The sequence below is a fragment of the Camponotus vicinus genome, unplaced genomic scaffold (assembly GCF_025532165.1).
Source record: "Camponotus vicinus isolate PSW18456_S1 unplaced genomic scaffold, iyCamVici1.0 SCAF_11, whole genome shotgun sequence".
NCBI classification, from domain to species: Eukaryota; Metazoa; Arthropoda; class Insecta; order Hymenoptera; family Formicidae; genus Camponotus; species Camponotus vicinus.
This window is the reverse complement of record NW_028141947.1, coordinates 17,937,619-17,962,131: the sequence shown is the minus strand read 5'-3', so window position 1 is coordinate 17,962,131 and position 24,513 is coordinate 17,937,619. Positions and strand designations below refer to the sequence as shown.

General features: G+C 34.8%; 1 protein-coding gene across 5 annotated transcripts in view; it reads left to right on the top strand.

The window, feature by feature from the left end:
* The window catches only part of Eag (potassium voltage-gated channel protein ether a go-go), a 78,744-nt gene that overhangs the window by 1,524 nt on the left and 52,707 nt on the right, over nt 1–24,513 (top strand). For 4 of the 5 annotated variants that reach the window (XM_083083169.1, XM_083083166.1, XM_083083168.1 and 1 more), the window contains exon 2: nt 12,673–14,910. In XM_083083169.1, coding sequence (XP_082939295.1) covers nt 14,832–14,910 — 79 coding nt within the window. In that variant the 5' untranslated portion in view covers nt 12,673–14,831. Of the gene's footprint in view, nt 1–11,727; nt 11,749–12,672; nt 14,911–24,513 lie in introns of those variants that run through there. The other variant, XM_083083165.1, reaches the window with a different exon arrangement.

Genomic DNA, 24,513 nt, shown 5'->3' with positions numbered 1-24,513 from the left:
GAGTTTTGTCAACCGTAGGCTTCAACGACTGAATCACTTCGGTTCTATCTCGTGGAAACCTGACAGCGTCATATAGATGCGACAGAGCTCGAGGTTGGCGCAGGTCTTATAAAGTTGTGCGAGCCACATTAATGTCCTGTCCCGCGATCAAAGCTTCTTTTAAGATTTAAAGAATGCTCGGGTATATATATGTGTATCTTACACAGCAACAATTATTTCATTTAATTCGCTGCTAAACGCACGATTAAATACTTCTATGTATGTCCGTGCTTGTAACGTCGAATCAAATAATACACGCAATTCCATTATGATAACGATTATGATATTTCGTTTGTGTGTTCGTTAATTAATTTCATTTTGATGCGTTGATTTTATTTTGTGCTAGACAATAATTACAAAATTTCTATTTCGTGACAAATAATCGAACTGACAATCCTAAGTGACAATCGAAACGCGTTTGTAATGTCAAGTGGATTTCGACACGATAATTGAATCAAGATGTATATGTACCTTTTAACGGAAATTATAGCTACATTGTTGTTGGTAGCATGCACTCATGTGCTGATGTGGAAAGCCACGATGACATTCCCGTCCTTGATTATCGAGCATGACGGCTTAGGAGAGATCGGAACGCCTCATAGTCGATTGCACCTGAATAGTCTTTCAATCTCTTGCCCTCAAGAAGACTGAGACGCGGAAGTCGATGGTATCCGTCAAGTTTCATCAATTAAGGCTACTAGGTTGAACCTTGATAGCTTAACATTCTAATCGATCAGCGGTGGTTCACGCTTCATTGAAGCTTACAAGTACATGATGATCGTTAACAGATCAAGGTGACTTATTGTTTGTCTTTGGCTTTTTCACAAAGTTCTTGATACAATATTTGAACGCTTGTCTTTTTTCGTCAAGGGGATACTTTCTCTTGAAAATGCATGATGTAATGTATGTGGAAGATACTTTGTATATTGTACATGTGATGAGGAATTTGTGTAAAATATGCGGTGGTCGAAAAACGAACGACGGTAGACTTTTAAAGATTGGTAAAAATAATCGGAACTTTATACAAATTGCAGATAGAACTCAATTTCTTTTTCCGGCGACAGTTTTTTCGAGCGACCACAGTGCTTCCGACGTTATTTCTTCCTTGCATATCGACAATAATAAGTCGATAAAAAAAAACGCAAAAAATAAATTACGACAGCAGATGGAAAGAGAAATAAATAGCATCCGATGTGAAGTATCTTAAATAAGAAATTGGAAGAATTCAACCGAATTACGCGAAATCAATGACCTGAATTAATGACGCAAAATTTGTGTATTGATTCGAAAAAATATAAATTCTATCCAATGTCAGTTTAATTGTGATGAGCGAGTTGCCAATCCTAACAGGTTGCGTTTGTGAAACACTTGTAACAAATTGTATATTTGAATTATGGTCGGTCAAGATTGCCAGCATTTTTGAAAAACGGTGGTTTTAAAAAAGATTATTCAAATATCTCTCGAACGCATAGCCAGAAAATTTTTTACGTGAAGCAAAAAATTATAGCTTATTGGTCAGTATCCATGAAAGAAAGAATGGCTTATCTTGGCTATAATCTTAAACCAATTTCTCGTTAATAATTCTACCAGATAAAATTATTTTACGCTTCAACCTCTTTGGCTAAGACTATGCTTTCTCTCTTTTATAAGTTTTCTTTAATGAAATTATTTCTTGATTGGCAAAGCGAAAATGTCAAATTAATTTAACAATTATTTTTATAATTGTTTTTTTATAACTGATTAATTGTCGCTAATAATATTTGACTTAATCCTTTCAATAACTTTAAATATTATTATTTCAACATAAATATTTACAATGCTGGATAAAAATACTTATGCAAACATTTGCATATTTATATTTATATGTATAGAGCTAGCAAAAAATTGCGTTAGACAACCGTCGATATAATTGCATCTATTGTAAAATTTTCATCTGCAAATACCGGATGAAAGTGGGGCTGATTTGATCAGATTAATAAAAAAAGAAGGAAAGGAAGAAAAGTAGATGAACAATCCGAACTTTCATTCAGTTTCCGTCGATCGATCAAACGTGGAAAATCCTCACAAGCTTTTCCGCTCGACGTTTTCGTTTGCCCTTTACTGTCACACCAGCTTTTTTTATACAAAGAAATATTTCCAATTTTATCTTTCGCTTATCATCCATCCGTTATACACTATCGATTCGATTTTATAAATTCGTTAAGTTTACATATAGTGTATTCAATTGAAATATAATTTTTCTTTTTTCCTCGTCATCAAAATGTGTCTACGAATATATAATTTTACATTGCGTTTCGTTGATGTATTAATTTAATTAATTTTTTTACATAATGTCTTATGAATAATTTTTCTAGTTTTACTTGCACTTGTATATGTATATTGTTATTTTATCTTTATATTGCAAGTTTTACATGTGCGTGCACATTATCATTTGTAATGTGTTGCTCTTTTTTAGTAGACAAATTTTTTTTGACGTAGAAGATCCTTTCTCAAGAAGTATATCTTCCCTTGAGTTTTCGCATAACATTTCGCCAATTCGTCCTAGCATATCGACCGGATGCCAAAAACTTCCTGCTGCGAGTTTCCTCTCTGACACACATTCTGAATATTCTCCTCGCAAGTATAGTTGTACAAAAACCTTAATTCTCTCCGCTGGTGATTCCAGATAAAAATTTCAATATATATATATATATATATATATATATATATATATATATATATAATATATTGAAGAAGATATATATATATATATATATATATATTCTTTTTCTGTACCTTTTGTCAGATAGTAGTGGAAATCTGAGAGTATACTTTTTTAAATCGTGTACCTAGATTTGATACATAACAATGATTGCTTGATCGTTGGTCTTTTATTTGCTATGACTTTTTTGGCAACTTTCTGTATCCTTCCTCAAATAGATTGCGTTATGAATTTGCTTGCTTCCCGAGGGAAATCGAGGGCCGTGTATATACACATACTACCTTACAAACTAACTACAATTTGCATTGCATGTCACCGATCGCTACGATGCGATTTGTCTTTTGCTTTCGCGTATTGTGCTTTGCGCAAGACAATGCGTCTTTTAGTTTTATTGTCGAATTAATTCTGGCGCGCTCAACTCGTTTTAATTCGTAGTGTCTTAAAATGTGTCAAATTTAATTAACAAATAAATTTTACACGTATAATTTCAAATAACGATTGAGTTAATTTTTATTTTTTGCAATTTTGCGGTTTATTTTTTAATTTTAACAATAACAAAACTTATTTTGTTCAGAAAGTCTTTGAAGAATTTATAACGATGTACATATATATAATATATGATTTATACATTAATTTGCCGCATTTATACATGATTTTATAATTGCTACAGCTTAGAGAATTATTATTTTTCGTATTTATTATCGTATTTATTTCAATCAATTTTTATTTTTATAAAACGATATCGTGGAAAACAAAATTGACAACTGTAAAAACTATGTTTATAAAAGGATGAAAAAAAAATAGAAGAATATATGTATTTATATAAACGTCAATTTTTTGGATCGGTACAAAGTCGCTGCAATTTTTTGCACATCCATTGTGTCATTTAAATATCAGATAGTCTGAAAATAGGCCAAGCATATTATAAAAAGAAGAAAATGTAGGAATGTAGTGAGCAGTTAATTTTCAGTGGATATTTTTTTCATTTTGCATTTTGATTATTCCGTTTTTGCATTTTATCTTTTTGCGATTCGACTTTGAATTGTAACTAACTTGATTCAGTCAGCTATCTATTTCTACCGCGCACAACGATTGTGTAATTCCATGTGAATATCCCATAGGATCAACCTCTATGAAACAACGAATAAGCTGTTAGATTAACATTAATGCAGCGTTACATATATGTATACAATAAACATAATGCTTTCGCGTTTTCAAGTACAAGACTATGATACAATTCATTCCACTTTATATCAAAGCACAGATTTTACTTCCTTTATTAATGATATTACATTAAAATAAACTCAACGATATTGCGCAAGATATCTACTACAATAAGATGCAACTTTTTTTTATTTTTTTTGCCTATTGATTTATTTTATATTATATAATAGTAATAGTTGATATAATCATTATAATTTGGAACATTTTAATCAAATAATAAAGTGATCGTAGTAAATGCTTATAAAACCATAATTTTCGCCTCAAAGTATTAATTTTTTACATTAAAAATTTTTTACACTACATTTATATTAGCATTCTGTAAACTTTCATTATTCTTTTTCCTTATTCTTTAGATAGGCAGATGCAACAGCTCGTAAATCTACGGATAAAAGTTTCAATCAAACAGCGCGTGTTATTCTTATCTATTATATATGTATTTTCTCAGTTCTTCTCTGTCGAGAAGAAATGCCAACGTGTTATGACATTTATATAATTGTAACGTCTTATATTTCTATTTCTTCCCAACAATTCGTGACGATCGATTGGTGAAAATTCGTCGTACACTTTAAATCTCAAGCCAAGCTCGCGCTATTCTGTGCAAGACACAGGGATATAAGAAGCGTTCTCCTTTCAGTAGTCGCTGGCGATACTCCCAACGCCGTGCATCCTTCCGAAGGACGTCGGAAGGAATTATAATTCGGCTTTTTACTCTCTCATCTTCTCTCCACCACGTACGCACGACGTTATTTCGCTCGCCGACGACGGTATTTACGAGCGACTCATTCTCGAATGACGTCGCGGGAAAGATAGCGGTGCCTCCAGCTTCTGGGTCTTGCGCGAAGACGTTAATCCCGACATCTTCACACGCGAGGCGAGATCGTTCTCGTTGCATTCCGCAGCTGAAAGAATCTTTTACGATGCGTTTTACTCTTGACACTGGGTGATACATCGTACGTGATGTAATCGATGCGACACATACAAGATACACGTTGCGAATGCGCTTCAAATATTTTCCAAGGAAAATTCAGAGGCAAGGAATTGGACAATTGGATAATTATCATCAATAATTTTTTCATTTTACTTATTAACTGAAATATAATATAAAATTATAAAAAAGGATAAAATCTTGTCAAATTTATTTATAAATGCTATGGAAATACAGAATGATTCTTATTCGTTTAATTATTATTTATTTAATTTATACAATATTAATTATTAAAATCGCGTCCAATCATAACAAATATTTTTCTCAAAATTTTACAAGATCTTTGATTTTGATACGTTTTCAAGAGAGTAAATTGCATGCCATAATTGTTGAAATATTTCGAGCAACGAAATATCGAAAAATCATCTGGACTAAACTTTAAAGAATTTTGTGAATTTCTCTCTTGTATAAATTACATCAACTGTGATGCGAGAGATAAAAGGCTAGACTGAAAGTATAGCTAATAAAAAAGAAAATTATCTCCCGTTTTTATAATTTTTCAACGGCCGTCCAGTCCTAGAATAGTCTTGTGAGACGCTGATTTAGGCGATCGACCAAAATTGCTTTGTCGCAAGTTCAAGCGCGGCCTTGGCGAGATAATTTACAAAATATCAGCAAAAGAAAACTGTGAGAAAGTCTATGTATAATAAACATGCCTATGTAATAAAAAGAAAAATTTTCAATATAATATGTACGTCTTTGGGAATTTTTGATAAGATGTTTCTTTTACACATCGTTATGATGAATCTTAGTTTCGAATTTTCGTTAAAAAATATGGATCAGATGGCGATTCATGATCGTCGAAATACATTCTTCGAGAATTCTGCATGATCTGGTAGATTCCTCCATTGCTTACACCGAATTCAGGAGATCGAATAGAATGTCAACAGGCGACTCGGTAGCATTATTCGAGGACGGGACAAATTCCTTCTGGCAGTCGGTGTAAGATGAACGCGCAGGAAGGATGTACCTTCGTGTAGGGAGCGTAGAAAGGTCGATCGATATATGCTCCTTTTGAAATAAGAAGCCGCTTCCTCGAGCACATCAGCAAGATAGTCCGGCTAAAGTAACGCTAATGGTGAATCGAACCCCACTTACAAGGTAAATGAAGTATCGTATCTCCCATGTGAAGGTCAGAAAAAGCGAGGAGGACCGAAAAGCAAAAGGGACACGTCCAAAAGTCATGCTCGGGCAATCGATTTTTTCCGAGAGTTTGCACAGCAGAGCAGGTTATTACCCACATATTTGCTGCTGTAGGTCGATGTAACTTCTCGATTATCGATCGTGGCACGATCCGATATCTCGTTATAGAGCGAAAGAGACAGCTTTCGATGTTTGAACAAGCTATTAATGGTAGAATTATTAGCCCGACACTGGAAACAGGTTCTTCCTTTGTTAGCTTTTTATAGATTAGAGCTATATGGACAAGATTTTTTCTCGACCTATTATTTATTTAAATATTTTCGATTTTAAGATAGTGGAAATCGTGTACTTTTCCATACATTATCTTGTCGATTACACCACCGCAGGAGCCGGTGTGTGCAGCGCATAATTAAAGTGCATGAGTATAAGAAGAGAAGAAGGTGTATTCTAAATTGACCGAGGAATAAAATGTTGATGCGGTGACTGGTATCTTGTATTTTGCATTCGCATTTTCATTTCACTTTAGAATGTTGTAGGAAATTGTATGGGACCGCGACAAGCAAAGCGTCCTTGAATTTAACAACCCCTGCACGTACATAAGGAGAGGAGGGAGTTCGCTCCCTGAATTTTCTTACATTGTACTTTGCCGTGAAGCTTGTAGGTAGAACTGCTCCTGTCCAACGATCGCGGCTTGTCTCAACGGAGTCATTTGGCGGTTACGTAGACAATGGCGTGGACCACCGACTGAGAAAAGTACGGATCGTTCGATCTCCAGAGAAGATGAAAAAGGGTAGTAAAGCGTGCCAAAAACGCGCGTCTCGATGTAACGATGTTTTATATATATATATAAAATCTTCTCTGGCGAGACAATCCGCGCGTGATATACGCTTTAAAGGACTTAAATCCGCGATTTAAATCGCCCCGAGATTATATATTCTCTTCGTTTTTATATTAATATTATAACGCAAAACGTTCCTAGACTTATAAGCGAATAAAAATAATGTAGGTATTATAGATGTTCAATCATCGAAGTAAGAAATTTGTGCAAGATTAGAATTTGCACACGGTATATGTTGGTCGATTTTTAAATTCACTGGAATCGTAACGAAATTGTGTCTACAGTCTTGTAGCAAACAGATAACAGCGCGTATTTATTCTGGCGAGAATATCCATATAAAAGAAACTACGAAAGAAAGAATGCGAAAGAAAAACGATATTCCTTTTCTTCCATAGTATTATTCTATTAGAGGTGATATCTTCTTTTCTTTATACTTTAGAATTTACTTCCTATTCTATCCTAGTATAAATAATGATGATAAAAATAACTAATTTTTTAAATACATTAAAATTTCTTGTAATATATTGAATATATATTTATTGCTATTAAAATTTCTTATATAAAAGATTTTTTTACGTTTCCTTACTATGTTTATATTTTATTTATCGCCGAAAAAATTGAACAATTTTACTATCATATATTTCATATTTTGCTAGTATCGTGTAATCTTGAGTATCCAAGAAATTTAAAATTTGATGTGTAATTCGTCAAAATTTTTTTCCACGAATATCATCACATATTTACAGATTTGACACGCGAGCATGAAAGCATAAAGTTTCTTTAGTGACTTAGACGTTTATCATGGAATCGACTCTCCAATATGTGTATTGCAATTATTATTTGAGTGCAACATGATGCAGACATCTCGATCGGCCGTTGCATCCTTACGCGAGCTTAAGCTTTTTTAGCGCGAAACTAAGTTAATCGATTGTACGCGAACTACTTTTCCACTTTAGGCCGACCTTCGGGCGATATTAGAATTCTTGTAAATCCGGGCGAACTCGGCCTCTCTTTTCTAATATTGGTAACATTCACCTGCACGCGAAGCATGAGTGCACCTATCCTGTAAACTGGGACAAATTGGAAATGTCACATAATGACGAGGACGCCGACGATGATATCGAGTCAACGGTGTCGAGGTTGGAAAGAGTCAACGTTTTCTTTCCGGTCGATTTCGCATCAACTTGCAAAAACAAGCTTAATTTTTAATGCGAAATACGCTCACATAGATTATTACAGATTCTAACATGCTCGAATGTCTACATTCATCTTGGCTACATTTGCACCAAATTTTTAATCTTTTTCTCATCTCTATTTCCGGATTATAATTAGGATTACATATTTCTTCATTGCGCGTGATAACGAAAAGAATTCAGAGGTACAATTGTCTCCTTCAGTCATGCATTTAGATCACTCTTGACGTTGTTCATTTCGTTATCCAATATATAAATTTAGTTTATCATTATATGCTTGTTATAGAAAGCATCGTGATAAAGTTTAAGGGCGTTCGAAGGGTTTTTCTTTAATTAATTGATAATGCTACTCGAATCCTTCTTCGGGGATTATCATATATACCTCGGTATTTATCTAATCTGTGTGGCTAGCCAAGTATGTACTTGAAGCCCTTCACTTTGACACTTCAGGTAATTCTTCTGCAGAGAAATAAAAACATGCGGCGACTATCTAAATCCTGAAGAAACGAACGATTATTTTCAGAAGTTGACGATTTACGATTTGCAAATATTTGTCGCGAAAAAGTTCAATTGTCTTCAGTCGAAACTCTCGATGACATATCGAGGAACGATTTGTCTTTCTCGGATAAATTATTCATTTGGATTGTTAACTTCGATTCCGTAGCGCAATGATTTATGATGTTGACGCAAATAGATGGGCGTATGATAGCCCATTTTTAAGTAGAACAATTATTTTTGACAAAGAAAGAGAGCCATATCTCGCGGAAATTAAGACAAAAATTAATTTTTAAATTTTTATAAATTTGCACAAGTTTGCATTTTAAATGTTTACGTCACTTTATTCTACATTTTCCGACAAGGTTATCCATAGATTGCATTAAAAGAGAAGTAAGAGTCGATAAATGATCGAGAATGATTATTATTCCAGTTCGAGCAAGCGGTAATATCGCCTTTCTGATCGTTAAATGGTTTGCGTTCCACTCGTATTCCTCATTTTATCTTAGCGGTACTTTAAGTGTCACCTAGATTGAAAAGCGCTGCCTTAAGAGCTTCTCGCAGTGCATCGCTTTCAGATAGTATCATAAAATTCATTTTATGTTGCTATAAATTTCCTAAGTAAAATTGATCTGCGCATTAGATAATTATCAACCGACTCTCATCCATTCACTCATACAAATACGCTTCGCAGCTTGCGTGAATATGACAACTCAGCTCATACATATCCATCATTTATCTCTTCGAATAAATAGAGAATTAAGTTATATTCTGATCTTGTTTTTCCAACTCGGCATCCCGAAATATTACGTATTACCGATATGCAGCGACGTAAAATAATAAAAAATAGATTTCTTTAATTATAAGAATAAATGCTTCTCCAAGATAGGGAAAGAAATAAACGACTGTATATCTTGGAAATTTATTCTGGTATAATTAAGGAGAGTATTTTTATTCAACAGAAGGAGAGTATTTTTATTCAACAGATTTTATTCACATTTGTTTGGTTTTCTTTACGACGTCCCAGGAAAAATCATCGGATTATCACTTTCCTCCAATTCTCGTTATTCGACATGAAAGAGACAGTTATTCCTTTGAGACACTCAACTTTCACAGATATGCTCGAGACTTCCTCCGTTGGTTTCCCGCAATGGCTGTGCTCATAAGTTAATGAACGTCGCGATACATCGCCACCACTCTCGTCTTATCGCAAATATCAAGTAGCGAGGGCAAACTTCGTGTTTTGCATCAAGCAAAGTTTTGCTCTTTGCGAACTTTAAGAACAGCCTTTTGCGGCTTTCACTTTAAGCAGATATATCTCGAATATATATTTATATAAACGATGAAGAAATAACTCTATATAACTGTAATGATTCGCGTAACTGATAATATATTAATTTACAGTAATGCAATGGTATATTAATTAAATTCAATTTTCATAACTTCTCTTTATATTTTATCTGTCTACCTATATAATTATATATACTTTACTATATAAGTAAGTTTGTGAATTGTTCGCACTTTTTCACACTTTATATGAAGTATCAAGGTATTATTTCATATATATTTTATAGCTGATAATATCGGCGAATACATAATGCATGGTCGCGTTTTTGATACCCATTTCGCAATTTCGCGAGTATGACGAAACAATCGTTCGACAGCATGTTGCGGAATGAAAAACATTGACGAAGGTTTTGCTCGCATTTGTGATGACAAGCGACATACGCGGAAATGGCAACGCTCGCAAAAAATAAAGCCGTTGGAAACGCAGATTTGACATTGTCATTGGCGCTTGCATCTTGCTGATACTTCGAGGAGGCAGATTGAAAAGGAGATCGATTCTCTTTTTATACGAGAATTGGCCAAAGCGATTCAAACACAAAGAAAATAAAAGCAGATAAAACAGCACTCTCGATTATTTTTTGAACAATTTCCTCGCAATATTAGTGATCTCTGTTTATCTAAGAGACATTTTATTTTCCAACTAGCAGGATTTTCATTTCCATGCTTGTTAAACGAGTAATACGTTACTTAAATAACTAAAATTAAATGAAAATATTTTCGTTGCGTTTATTTTTTATCGGAAATATTTCTTTTACAAAAAAAATGTACTGGATTTATGTATAAAAATATAATATTTGGTAATTTTCTGTAAGAAATACAGCATAACAACGCACGCCCTTGTTTGCATACATACTCGGTGGTATGTCAATGAAGCATAATAGGATATAGCCCATTACAACAAAAGCCAGAGGAGAGAAAATGGACAAGGATGGACGCGCAAAAAGATACGAAAATATTATAATCGGTCTTCCATTAATTCCATTGTTCATATAGGGATATTATTCATCAATAAAGCTCTTATTTTGGCAGTCTTGGATAATAGTTCCATTCAGTTTTCTCGTAAAGTTAGTTTATACATATATAAAGATTTAAAAAGTTAAAAATTCAGAAAAATCTATAAAATTAATAATTTCTCTCTCTATGTTTCATTTCATAGCTTCATATATATAATAGTTTAAATTATAAAGCGATCGATAACCTGCGAGATTAATAATAGACCAATTTAAACGCAATATTATATGCCATATATAGATTGCCATTATTTAGTTTAATGCTTCTATAAACAGTTTAGATCCATCTTATGTAAAGATGTGGTTTCATAAAGCGTCGCGACTAGAAATTATCAGAGCGATTCAAGTAGCGGTACGTAATCGATTTGAAATTAAACATGGAAGAGGAGTAGCGTACAACAGACGCGCGAGAGGAAGTAATCGTGGCAACCTTGTCGTGCTACAACAATAATTGCGACTATAGTCCAAAGTTTGCAATTGAAGTTTGCCGGATATGTCTTAACGGTACGTCGCGCCTCGCTCTACACGTGTCGCACGCTACACTCTCAATTATATTCTTGCAGTTTTGTTTTGCTCTTCAAAACAATTCGAAAGAAAATGCGCGAGACTTGGAAGATAGATTACACGGTCGGGATATTTCTCGCTCGAGTTAAAATAACATCACAATCGAGATCTATGTATATCGAGCATCCCGTTTGTCGCTTTTATTTTAACCTCTATATCTATGACTGCTAGATTACGGTATCTCGATGTGTATGTTCAAGCAGTTAGAGGTCAGTTAGCCTCAAGTGTTTCTTAGCACGATATTCATTATTTGCGTGCGATGAATGTTTATTCGCGAAAAGTTGTAATAGAGTGTTCAAAATGATTATAAAAAATCGATCTCTCGATATTACATAATTCGATCATCTTTTACACAATGAAATCATAAATGTATAATTTTTATTTAAACTCGTCAAAGTTTTATTTCGAGTATACACAATATATACACAAAAATACATGAAATTCATGAAACTAAAAACGTAGTAGTTTTCTATTCTCTTAATAATTAATAATAAACGATGGAATTTTGGTAATATATACATGAAACTAATTGGAGATGCTCATTTCATATGTAAAGGCCAAGGCGGACACATGTCATATATATGTACGTGTCATATCCTATCTATATGTGATATTTACGACGCGATCGACCACGCCCGGCTCAAAATAGAATTCACGAGTAGCGCAAAACGACATACATGTGTTTGTAAACGTCTCGTTTTGGAGTTGATAGCCGATGCTAGACATAGCGAAGACGCTGTATTTTTGGCAACAGGCTGAATGCGTCGCGGCAACGATTCGCGTTCGAATGTCGGAAGTTATCAGGAAGTTCTCGAATGACATTAAAAGTTGGACCGCTGTATTTCTTCCGACACGACGAGAAGTGCATTATTCGGAATAGTCGGAAACTAGATAAAGTCGATTTTCGCGCGAATCGAATTTCTATGAAATAACGTTGAACTTCCGGAGAATCGAAAAATCGCAATAAAATTATAATACGATACGCTATTTTAAAAATCATCTATCCGAAATATTGTGACAGATGAAATTTCATTAATAATATTAAATCTAATTTCTTTCTCGGGAACTTATATATTAAATTATTAAGCTAGTGTTTTTTACGCTTACGCAAACAATTATTTTTCTGTTTACAGAAAACGTTTCACCGATATCGTCGTCTAAACATTCTCAATCACCATCAATCACCCGAGAAAAATCCCCGTGAATAAGTAACAGCGCGAGACATCGCATTGGAAAACATCGGGACTTGTCGAAAAATCGCGCGACCGAGTCAAAAGTCTCGAGGTGCCTCTCATCCGTGAGATAGCACGCTCACCCGAAATGATCATGTGACTGTCGGCAGTCGACGTCCCGCATTCGGCTCATTTCTCCCGAGGGATGTCCTCCTCCGCGGGTACCGCCTGCACGGACGCCGAGGAGGACGCCGAGGATGTGGAGAACGACGTCACGGGTACATCGGCGCAATCGTCACGTTACCTGTCGTTGTCGTCGTCGTCGTCGTCGTTGTCGCGAATTCGTCACCGTCGCCGCGCGAGCGATCACTTGGAAGGATTGCGGTTAGATGGGTCATCGGTCGTGCATCGTCCGCCATCGTCCGACGACACTTCCGGGAGCACCGTCGAGGACACGCGCCCATCGACGCCCCGGGCGCGCGGATAAGAAGAGGGGTCTGTCTCGCTCACCGCGATCGCCAACAACGTATGTTGTAATCGTCCTCGAGGGACGACGACCAGGTGGATCGATCGGCGCCGCAGTCCGATCGATCATCCTTCTCCACGGCTCGATTGTCGGGCACTTCCGGCCGATACTCATTTCGAGCGGATTCGGCGAATCGTCCGTTTGTCCCCGCAAACGACTGACGTCTGAACCACTCGATAGATCGACAACGACAGTCGTCATCTTTGACGCGGAATCAAGAAAGTCGGTAAACGAGTTCGTCGAATCGAACGTGCACCGCCGGCAGGCACGTGCGGTTGGAATTCCGAACAAGCATCGAGCGTGCGAATCGATAAGTGAATTCGAAGCGCGCTCGAAGGTCCTCGAAGAGCCAGGTGGACCGTCGACTAGCAGCACGTTGGTCGCTGAGCGGTCCTCTGGGTCGATAGACACGCTAATCCCGTCGAGCATCGCCGGCTTCCCCGTTCGATCGTATTCAATCCGATTCGTAAAATCGATCTGGGAGAATAATTGGATAAACCGATTGACAGGAATCGTCGTTGATCTCGAGAAACGATTTCTGATAAACGCTCGACCGATTCTCTTCTTTCATCGATTGTCAAACGAGCAAACGATTACACGTGTCGGACATGTATCAATTCTTCTGAGTGAATCGATAAATCAGTTTTTCCAGCCAGCCATCCCTAAGACGATCGAATCCCACGAAACGATTCGCTTCTCTTCCGCATCGTCGTCGAGGGAATCGTTGATTCTCATAGCTGCCCCGTTTCGAGTTGCCGCGATGACGTGCAGAAGGAGGACGTCATTTAGGTGACGAAAAAAGTCGTCGATCCCATCCCCGTCATCGTTTATCGAAAAATTGTCGACTGTCTGGAAGACTATCCTTCGATCGGCTATTTAATGGATAGCAAAGGTGGTGATAAACGACACGAGGGTCTACGACAAGAGAAATCTCCCGAGGGATTCGAGGCCTCTTTTGTTTTTCGTTACTTTGTCCGCTGAAAGCTTTGGCTGATTTAGAAATTGCGCCAAAACGAAATGTCAAAAAAAAAAAGAATCTGAAATTTGTCCCTAGTGCCACAAGCAATAAAGAGTGCTTCGATTGATTTGCCGAAAGTGACGATGGGAAACTATTGGGCGCTTTTTTCATCGCTCAAGAGTGCTGCGAAATTGTGAAATTTATTTGAAAACTGAGCGTTCGCTCTGCGAAGAGGGCTGTTTGTTATTATACAGTTATGCAAAATCACATCGAAACTCGTACGCGTTTCGTACTTATCTCGGACTAGTGCTTGTGCTGGACAGTTCTCGCGTGCGCGCGCGCGCGCGGGTATCGATCTAAATGAATCACGATGATGAATCGTCGCGTTCGAGCGACATCGCGAACGAATTTGAGTGCGTGAGGTGTATCGTCGCTTTTATTATACACGTTATCGAGAGAGATACTCATCCGAGGTAAGATTACCGAGCTAAAAGCTGCGAGAAGAGAAAAAGAAAATACGAAAGATTTTCATCATGTGTCGCGGATGGCTTGAGATCATACTAGCCGGTACAGGCTGGCCGAGATCCTGATAGCCACCGCAGCGACCAGGATCCGGGACCATTCAACGAAGAAAGGATGCCAGGGGGCCGCAGGGGCCTGGTAGCCCCTCAAAACACGTTCCTGGAGAACATCATACGACGCAGTAGCAGTCAACGTAAGTTTTTGCTCTTGTGTCTTATTATCTTGTCTGCATAAATTTTGAAAAGCATGCAGATATATTTTTCAAAAAGATGATGTAGATTCTTCGGCTTGTTTTAGTCGATTTTTCTTTAGCGAAAATGTTGAGACGTTAATTAATAATTTTCGAATTATATGCGATTGAAAAACAAAGTCTCTTTTCACGAAACAAAGAGAGCCTCAAACGAATAATAAGATATTCTTTAACTAAATTTTAGATAGAGTTTAATGGAATTTTAGTTTCATTTCAAGTTTAATTGCAAAGATATACGCTAAAAATTATTAAAGTTCCGATAAATGATAACTTTCTGACATTTTCGCTAAGAAAAAATCCAAATTTGATAAGGAGTTTTTATCAAAGAATAATGAAGGAAAAGTGAGATATTCTGTACAGTTGAAGCTTCGGAAAATCGTAGGCATCAAGAACTTTTTAATTTACGATCGCAATAAGAGTGACAGAAGTGGAAAAGTGGAAAACTTTGTTATTTTCAGCAATAAGAAATTATGGATCTAATCTCAATCGATACGATAGAATATTAATTAATTGTATTCGGGACAATAAGATGCGCATAGTGACATAAATTATTATTATACGTATTTAGGAGATTTAAGGACATAAATTATTAATTTTACGTAAATCAATATCCCTATTATATAATGTCGCATTATTTCGCGATTATTCTCGAATCCCTCAATCATAATTTTGCTATTGTTACGCGGATTTTATTGGTGCGCGATGGTATAATATTTCATAAAAAATATTGCTGCACTGCAGATTCAAGCATCATAAATAAACCTTTTGGCAGTTATGGAAGGGCTAAATCAAGCATGTAATTTGATATCGATTTTCCTAATTGGAATGCCTCGAATTTCCGGAATCTGTCGGAATTCTCTATATTCATATACGTTCAAAAATAGCAACGGCAGTCAAGCGGATCGTAAACGAAGGCGAATCTGTTCGATTATACGTATATTGACTTGGAGTAATGTATTGACTTACTCGTTTCTGGAGAAGAAAGTGTTAGGTACGCGCTCAAAACGCGCGTCGTGTACAAGTAAATTTCAAGCTACCTTAGTAACGGTCGATGGATCTTTGCGGACCAAGTTTTAACTTGGAGTTAATTAAAAGTTCGGAACAACGGTCATTCAAATTTCGTCGCGTTTGTAATTTTGTTCTTATCGTTCCCACCGGTAAAATATCGAATGAATGTAATAAATTATACGTAACGTCATAACTTTATCTTTACAATTTGATTTTTTGTCACCAGAGAGAGAAATTTAACAAAGTTATATATAACATAATCTAAGATATAATATTATGTAATATAATTTTATAATAATTTTATATATAATATAATTTTATATCATTCTCTCTCGTTTGGCGCGAAAGTAATAAGCGTAAAATACAGTAAACTAAATCTCTTAATAAAGTAATGTATCTAAAGTCGAGTTAAATTCGATGAGAAAATTATAAGAGCGTGCATCCCAAAATTATATTAAATTAAATGGCGAGGCGGTTTCAGGAATAACACGACGAAAAGTTACGCTCATTAATATAATAATGTAAAAGTTGTAAGAGAATTATGGTATTGTGAATTAGGAGAAAGAGACTTTTTATCCATTATCAATCGTGAGACGGGGGTGACATGCGAAGTTGTGTGTCTTCAGCGAAATTTTTAGAAATTCTCTTCTACGCTTCTGACGACGACGTTTATCATGTTTACGCGAGGTTTCGAGAGTGGCTTTTTTTGTCGCTTTTTATCCGCAGAACCTCTTAAATTTTCTTCGACATGGGAGACCGAAATCTCTCCCATGATTTCTTTCCGTAAAGACAATAAATCCTATCGGCTTTTGCCCTCAGGTGATGCGCACACACCATCACGCAGATATGACGTGTGTCAGTGTGCCTCCTGTCATACCATCTCGTGTCATTGACTTGTGGATCTTTTGACGGCACTTTTTTTTTCGTGGATGAGAATGATTTATTCAGACTACGTTCCCCTGGAAAAATGCTTTGCATGACGAGATAAACGAGGATTAGGTTCGCATAGCGTATAAAGTCATCACACCATCGGTTTTTTCGAAAGAATTACTCGATAAAGGTTTATCGATTTTCGAGTTAGCTCGTGTGGCAATTGTGACATATCGATATAAAAAATGTGATATTTTCTGACACTATAACAATAATTTATATAGTTAATCGTTTTATATATATTAATTAATATCTATATAAGTATGTATATAATTATTTATTAACACACACATGTAACATACGGTTTCATTAACGAACGTTATTCTTATAATTGTTAAATATTTTCTTATGTGTTTTGTTTAATTATTTAAATACATTTAATTATTGAAAATAAATGGTAGCATCACTATCGTTTCGATTCCATTCGATCGACAAATTGGTTGCGGTAAAACGCGATTAAACGAATCCGATTTTATACGAGGGAAAAGCTTGTATCGGACTGGATGCGAATGAAAGGGATAGCAATTACGGGAAGATATTTACATCTTTATCCCGGAAGCAGAGAGATGTCACGGTGTATTACAAACAAACATTGGCTACGGCCGCGGTGCAACAATAACGCAACGGCGGATACTCGATAGAGCAAATTATTAACGGCAATAGCGGCGGTGCATATTTTCGACGAGCCACTGCCCCGGAAGTAAATTACACACAAAACCGATGATTTCGATTTACGCGGGCACGCTCGCAAATACGACGAGTAAAGCGAATATCGACGACGACGGCACAGGTGCGCTATGCCGCTCTATCGTTATACCGCTTTGATGCATTATCGTGATTGAAAATCATCAGAGCCGGGTGAAATGATCCGCTTGCGACACACGACCTCGAGCAGAGGGTTCGAACTGCCTATCCTCCCCTTCTGCGCGCGCTCGTTAGTCAAACCAGCTACCTGTCGATAAACACAATACAAAACCGACGTTTCGTGGAGCGAGGGAGTGGTGACCAATGCCTGCCGTCAATACGTGTATTGTATATTAGATCGGTGAAAAAGCTCCCTCCTTTCCTGCGCGCCAGCTTTTTACAAATATCGAGAATAAAAGCTGTTAAAAGCGTCTGTAATACATAGTGAGTGCGAAATTAGCAAGCTTATTTGCAAGAAAAGTGTATATCTGTTCGCTATATTGATTTCTTTTGATTGCTCTCTCTCTCTCTCTCTCTATGTATATATATATATATATATATATATATATATATATAAATTTTTTGTAGCCTTTTTCACAAATATTGAGAATAGGATAGCTCTATTACATTACAGACAGATTAAACATTTGTATAAAGTGACAATTAAATCGTTTATAATTTTCTCTTTTTAAAGAAAGAAGAGATTTTTATTTATTTATCGTTATGTTATTGTTATGTTATTTCTTTTATTTAACATGTCAGGTGAAATATTATGTCCAACCTAATGAGCCAAATCCTGTGGATTTGTAATTTTCATATAATATTCATGGCACGCGTCGATGCAGCGCATCGATGACGATAATTTGTGAATTAATTCAACCGCCACAATCCTATCAGTTATTCAAACTGTTTTTTATATCGATTAGCGATTCCTGTCAAAGCAAATTTATTATTCATTAAATTTAGCATTTTAATAAAAAGAGCGTAAAGATTCAGAAACAATCGCGATGGTTGTGTGATTTTTGTTAAACGAAGATTCGTCGCGACGAACGAAAAGACAGATGAGAACTATTAAACGACGGAAAAAGTAGTAGGATCTTATTGTAAGATTTTATGGGGGCGAGGTGAAATATATCGGCCGGAAGAGCATATGCCGAGAGGAAACGCCTCATCCTGAGAGATGATTGTGACAAACGACAGATAGAGTTCAGTTACCGTGTTTTACTTGCTACTAGCTTTGCAGCTTTGACACTCGGGGAAAGTTGGAAAAGCGTGCCATGTGCCGTCTATATTTAGCTTATACGACGGTGGAGTTCACGGCGCCGTTTTTACGCTCGCACACTACTTGCCTGTAAATAAAGGGGATTTACTACTATCTCTCATCGAGTTGCACCGTTATCCATCTGTTCGTTATTCGCTGTTCCCTTAAGTCTTTGCATTTTATCATGCCATTTGCAGATTTGCATCTCTGCAAATTGTAGATTCTGGCTCGTATAAAGAACGACTCGTGATAATATTCGCTATGGTCAGAGAGATGCGATATACATCTCCCTCTAATTATAAATAATAATATTTATTAATTAAATAAATAATCATTACAATTAATTAATGATGCAACTCGATCAAAATATAGTTAGAATATATGTCGCAATATATTATGTAAACAATTTATTTAATACATATAAATTTAAAATACGTAATTAATAGAATGCGCGCTAATAGAATAATTGCCAACATAATGTAACATTCATAATGTAACAAATCACATCATTGTAAGTGTAGATACATATTTTACCTTTTGTATGCCTTCTTTTATTTTAAAATTATGCAGAATCCCCGTCCCGGCAATTTCAAAGAAACTTTCAAACTTTATACGACGATATCTCTCTTCAACTATTCTAACGCTCGCGATCCGAGAATTACATCTTCTTTCAATTTCAGACGACGAGACGCAAAGATATCTTTCTTCTTCCGTTATTATTTAAGACATTTTACAGATACCATGAAAAAGAAAAAGCACATTTTCATTAAATTGCATTCTTACAAACTGATGTAAAAGAAACTCCGTTCTTAAAAACTTTTAATTCAAAATTTGAACCATCTCCTTGATGGGAAATTCCTTTGGATGTAAGCCATTAGAATTTCGATTATGATGGATCGAGGAATTTGGCAAATTGTTTCTTTTACACGATCTCATCGATATTGCAAATGTCGAAATGGAATTAAAAACCGTCGATGTATTGAATTCATCGCTTCTCGATATCTTTTCCTTCGCAATTTATTTTCTAGCTAGCAAAATTTACAAAGAAAATCTATAGTTTTGTAATCGAAAATATATTATCTTTTTACAAAACTATAAATTCGTATTGATGATATATATATTTCCCTTATTCTTCACTAAAAATTCCGAAAAATTAGATTAATAGCCGGCCCGATGTAAAATTTCAAAATTTAACATATAGCATTAAATGAACCGTAAAGCGCATTAAAACAGTCAGTGCATTCCATTAAACATAAATGTAAAGCTGTAATGTTTCAAAAATAGTAACGAATAAAATAAAATAATAATAAAAGCTCTTAATTATATTATGAAAATTCAATTTACACGGTTCTTTATCCGAATTGTTCATTTATATACACTAGCTGTCATTTAATTTAATTAAATCCCTCTGATTTACTTGAAATTTATTTTGGAATTATATAAAATTATTAGAATGAACATTTATTTCTTAAGTACTTTTGATCACGGCTGTTAGTTACATAAAACTGAAAATAAAAAGCATCGATCGTGTTGCTCGTTTAACGACAAGGAGTTGTGCAGAAATATCGAGCTGGAGATTGAGCCTGATAAGCTCAACAGTTTTACTGTGTTACGGTTTCTGTGAAAGTTTCGCGAATTCAATTTTCAGTTAGATAAATCGAGCTGAAATGGAGGAAAAATAAATTGCTTACGCAATTAATATACATATATTTAATGTAATAGAATCGTCGCTGATTCAAATCTTTGTTTTTCGTTCAAATTTCTTTCCGTAATATATTTTTTTTCTATTAAAGGGCATTATATGATGTTACATTAAACAGATCGATGGTTAAAGTACAATTGAGAAAAATAAAAATAGTACGATAGCTATTCTATCATTTGGAGCAAAACATGATGACATCGAGACATTTTATATGATTTTTGTTTTCGAAATTCTACAAGCACAAATGTGTGTTTGAGCTAACATTATATTATGTAATGATGCGAGATTAATTATATAAAGTGAAAAATCATTTTCGCTTCGAATGCCGAAACACTCGATATCCAGTCTGAGTTGCGGTTTCACGCTTGACCTAGTATAAGTTACCTTAGTTCGTGAGCTTATCTCTCTCCTCCCTAGCGAACATCGATTCCGCAAGATATAACTTATCAACCTGTTTTTTTATTCTTCGGCCTTGAAAGCACGTTTCTCTCTTAGAGCCACTACGAGCGTATCGTATCGCGTCGTTGCGCGCGCGATACTCTTTGGACGATTAATATTACCCTATTTCGTCCAAAGGGAAGAGCCAGAACGGGATTCCGACGCAGATATCGGACAACGGCGAAAAATATTTTATGGAAGAGGGATGAGAGATTGTATGGCGAATAGTGCTTTTGCCTGGAAAGTAATTTTTTTGCACAATCTCGGGGTGCACATCCTGTTCTCTCAGCAATAACTGGGATCGAAGGAAAAAATTATTGCAATGGAAAAAAACAAATAACCTTATATTTGATATATGCGCATTATTTTTGACAGTTAATTCGAATATTGCAGCATAAAATCTTTATGAAAAGAAAAAATCTTCATAGCAGAAAAAATAATCTAGGCAAAATAACATAGAACGTCATTTTTTTCAAATGTAGTTTTCACAGGATAAATTAGACCGTTATATTGGGCGAGAGAAATATACATAAGCCAAATGTATATACGACATTCGAGTTATTTCGGTGTACAAGTCATCTTGTAATTAAAATAAAAATATAAGCAAAATGCTGTACATTGCGTTTTTTTTTATTTTAGAAGTTCAAGTATCTGACTAACACGAAACAAAAGCAATTACGTAAATTACACTGTAATATAAACTGTGATCCATAACAGAAAACCCGAGTATTTATACACAAATGTATGTAGCATTGACACATGTAATATTCAATTATTTTGTTTTCATTAATTATATATAATACATCAAAACCATAATCTTAAATTTTAATCAAAAAGAATCGTCTACTAAATCGTCTCTGGCGTACGAAACAAAAGAATTTTGTGCACATTTTATGACAAATTGAAAATAACTCGAAAGTCGGAACGATTATACGACCGAATTTTCAACACATTTCGTAAAGTGTTATAATATTATTTAAAATATTAAATAAATGCTGCGAATAATTTCGCATGTATGTAAACGACAATTCGCTTGATAAAATACGCAAATATTTTCTGCAAGTATGTAACTCAAGCTCAAGCGGCATTCGTCAATACCTACAAAAATGCATACGCTATTTCCTTTCATTTGTCTGGAGATGAGAAACAACGTTCAATAAAAAACAAGAAATGAGAAGGATTGCGCCCCGAGGTTGCGTGGGGGTTGCATAAATCTCACGGGTAAACTTGATCATATATTTTACGGTAAATAAAACGGAGAACAGGAGAGATTAGATTACATTGATCGTGAGATATGAACTTTATACGTCTTGACGGTTGATACAGCTAACTTTTGATATAAAATTAAAAAGATTTTTGATAAATGCAACTGCGACCTTATACGAATTTGATATGAGGAAGGAATGAATACACGAGTAATTATACTTGTCTGTCAAGTCAATAAATTTTTTTAAATTTCATCAATTTTCATAAATCTCTATTATTTAACTTTATTTGGAAAAAGGCAGCCAAATAAAATGTTTCATCCATCTTGTTTCAACGCTCATTCTAATGAAAGTTTATATGCGAGACTTTCGTCGTGAAATTAGTACAGAAGTTTGACATGTTATGGAAAAAACGGATGTTACTTTTTACAAAGTAACTCTGCAAAGAAACTTTCTTCATGATATATAACATAACCAGCGGGACAAGCGCGAGATGTTGTAAATATACTTCCGCCATTTTTCTGACCGTACAAAATACTATTTTAGTTGAGTGGCATGCTGACATTACAATTTTATACTTTATATAAAAGATATATTTCTCACAATAGACATATCATAAATGTAGCATACATATTTGAATAATTCTTCAGAACTAAAAATGTAATTTTAAATGTTTTTTGTTCTCTCCTCCCTTAAACAGTCCTTTTAAATATGATTCTTTTTATATTTGATAAATCTTGACTGTGTACAAGTTGATTTTAAATTCATCAAAAAACTTACAATTGAAGAAAAGCGCAGTTGACCATAAATATCTTATCTAATTTTTCGTCATGAGATTTTATTATATTTATAATAAATTTGTGTAATAAAATCAATAGATGTAATTTGTAGAGAGATTACAACAATTTTTGAAACATCACTGGAAAATGTGTGGCTTCCACGAAATTAGGAAACTAGTCGTTGTTTGATAGGTTTAGCCTATTAGATAAGGGACGACTATTTAAACTTTCGAAAGTCATTAAAACCGGGTAAACACCGTGAAACTTCATTAATCTGCGCGCGCGATTGTTTTTCTTGATGCAAAAACAAACTCTATCAAAAAGAAAAATTACTAATCAATACTGTACATACTATTAAATGACACTTTTTTTAAATTTTAATAAAAATTTAATATTTTTAATATTATATCTAATTAATTGCATTGTATTGGATTTTTAACATGTGTGTGTATGAATAGTGATATTAATAAAATTGAATTTTAGTAATAAAATAAAGCCTTTAGTAATAAAATAAACCCGTTTTTGAACATGAAATACTTTACAAAATTTTATTTCGTAGAAATGTGATAGAAACGATAAAAAACATATTATAATTATTCGCACAGCAATTAATTAACGCATGTAATTAAAAACTATATTCTATTTATATATTACGCGACAAAATGTGTAAATAATAAACTGTATGTATAAATGTCAAAACGCTTAAAATTAAGCATGTTATTATACTGTAAAAATAGCTAAACATTTTCTTCGTTCGACATTTCTTCTGCAAAATAATTTCTTATCTTCAATGATTTATGACGCCAACCTTTACGCACATGACTGCGTAACGATACTCGAATATCCAGCCACGATTAGTCAGGAAAGACATTTTGCGAGGCATAGATTACGACACAAAAGCGTAATGATAAAATATGTCGTTCGCTGCCGTTGGCTAAAATTTTCACCATTTTTTCAAATTAAAGTGAGCGAATATCGCAACCCGAGAAGCATCGCTGGGATGCGCGTTGCATGATTAATGGCATCTCGTTTTTATCCCTGTCCAGATTATAAATTTACGGAGCTCGTGACATTTCCGCGAGAAGCGCTCAATCGCATTACTATATGTTGTAATAGTTTTTTTTTCGTTTCTTTAAAAGGATCTTGTCGTAGAAATAACATGTTTAGTGGCAACTTATTCCTATATGATATTTTTCTACTTTTCTAAATGTGTGGAACGCTGGAAATACCGATAACGAGTTATTAAATTATTAGAAATTAATTCAAATAGTTCTTTATTGACAGAAAATGTGGATAAAATTACTTTTATAAAATTACTTTTTTTTAAATAGAATTGACACGAATAATATCAAAATATTTTTACGATCCATTTTCTTGACATCTCTGTTTGCTTAAGTAATGCGAGAGATCTTTCCCCTTGAGAGAAGATTACACCTGGAAAATGTCCGTGCAGATTAATTGCCGAGAGAATTTGTGTGACATGCCGGGAATATAAAATGAATAAAATATATATATAATATATAAAACATAAGAAACTGT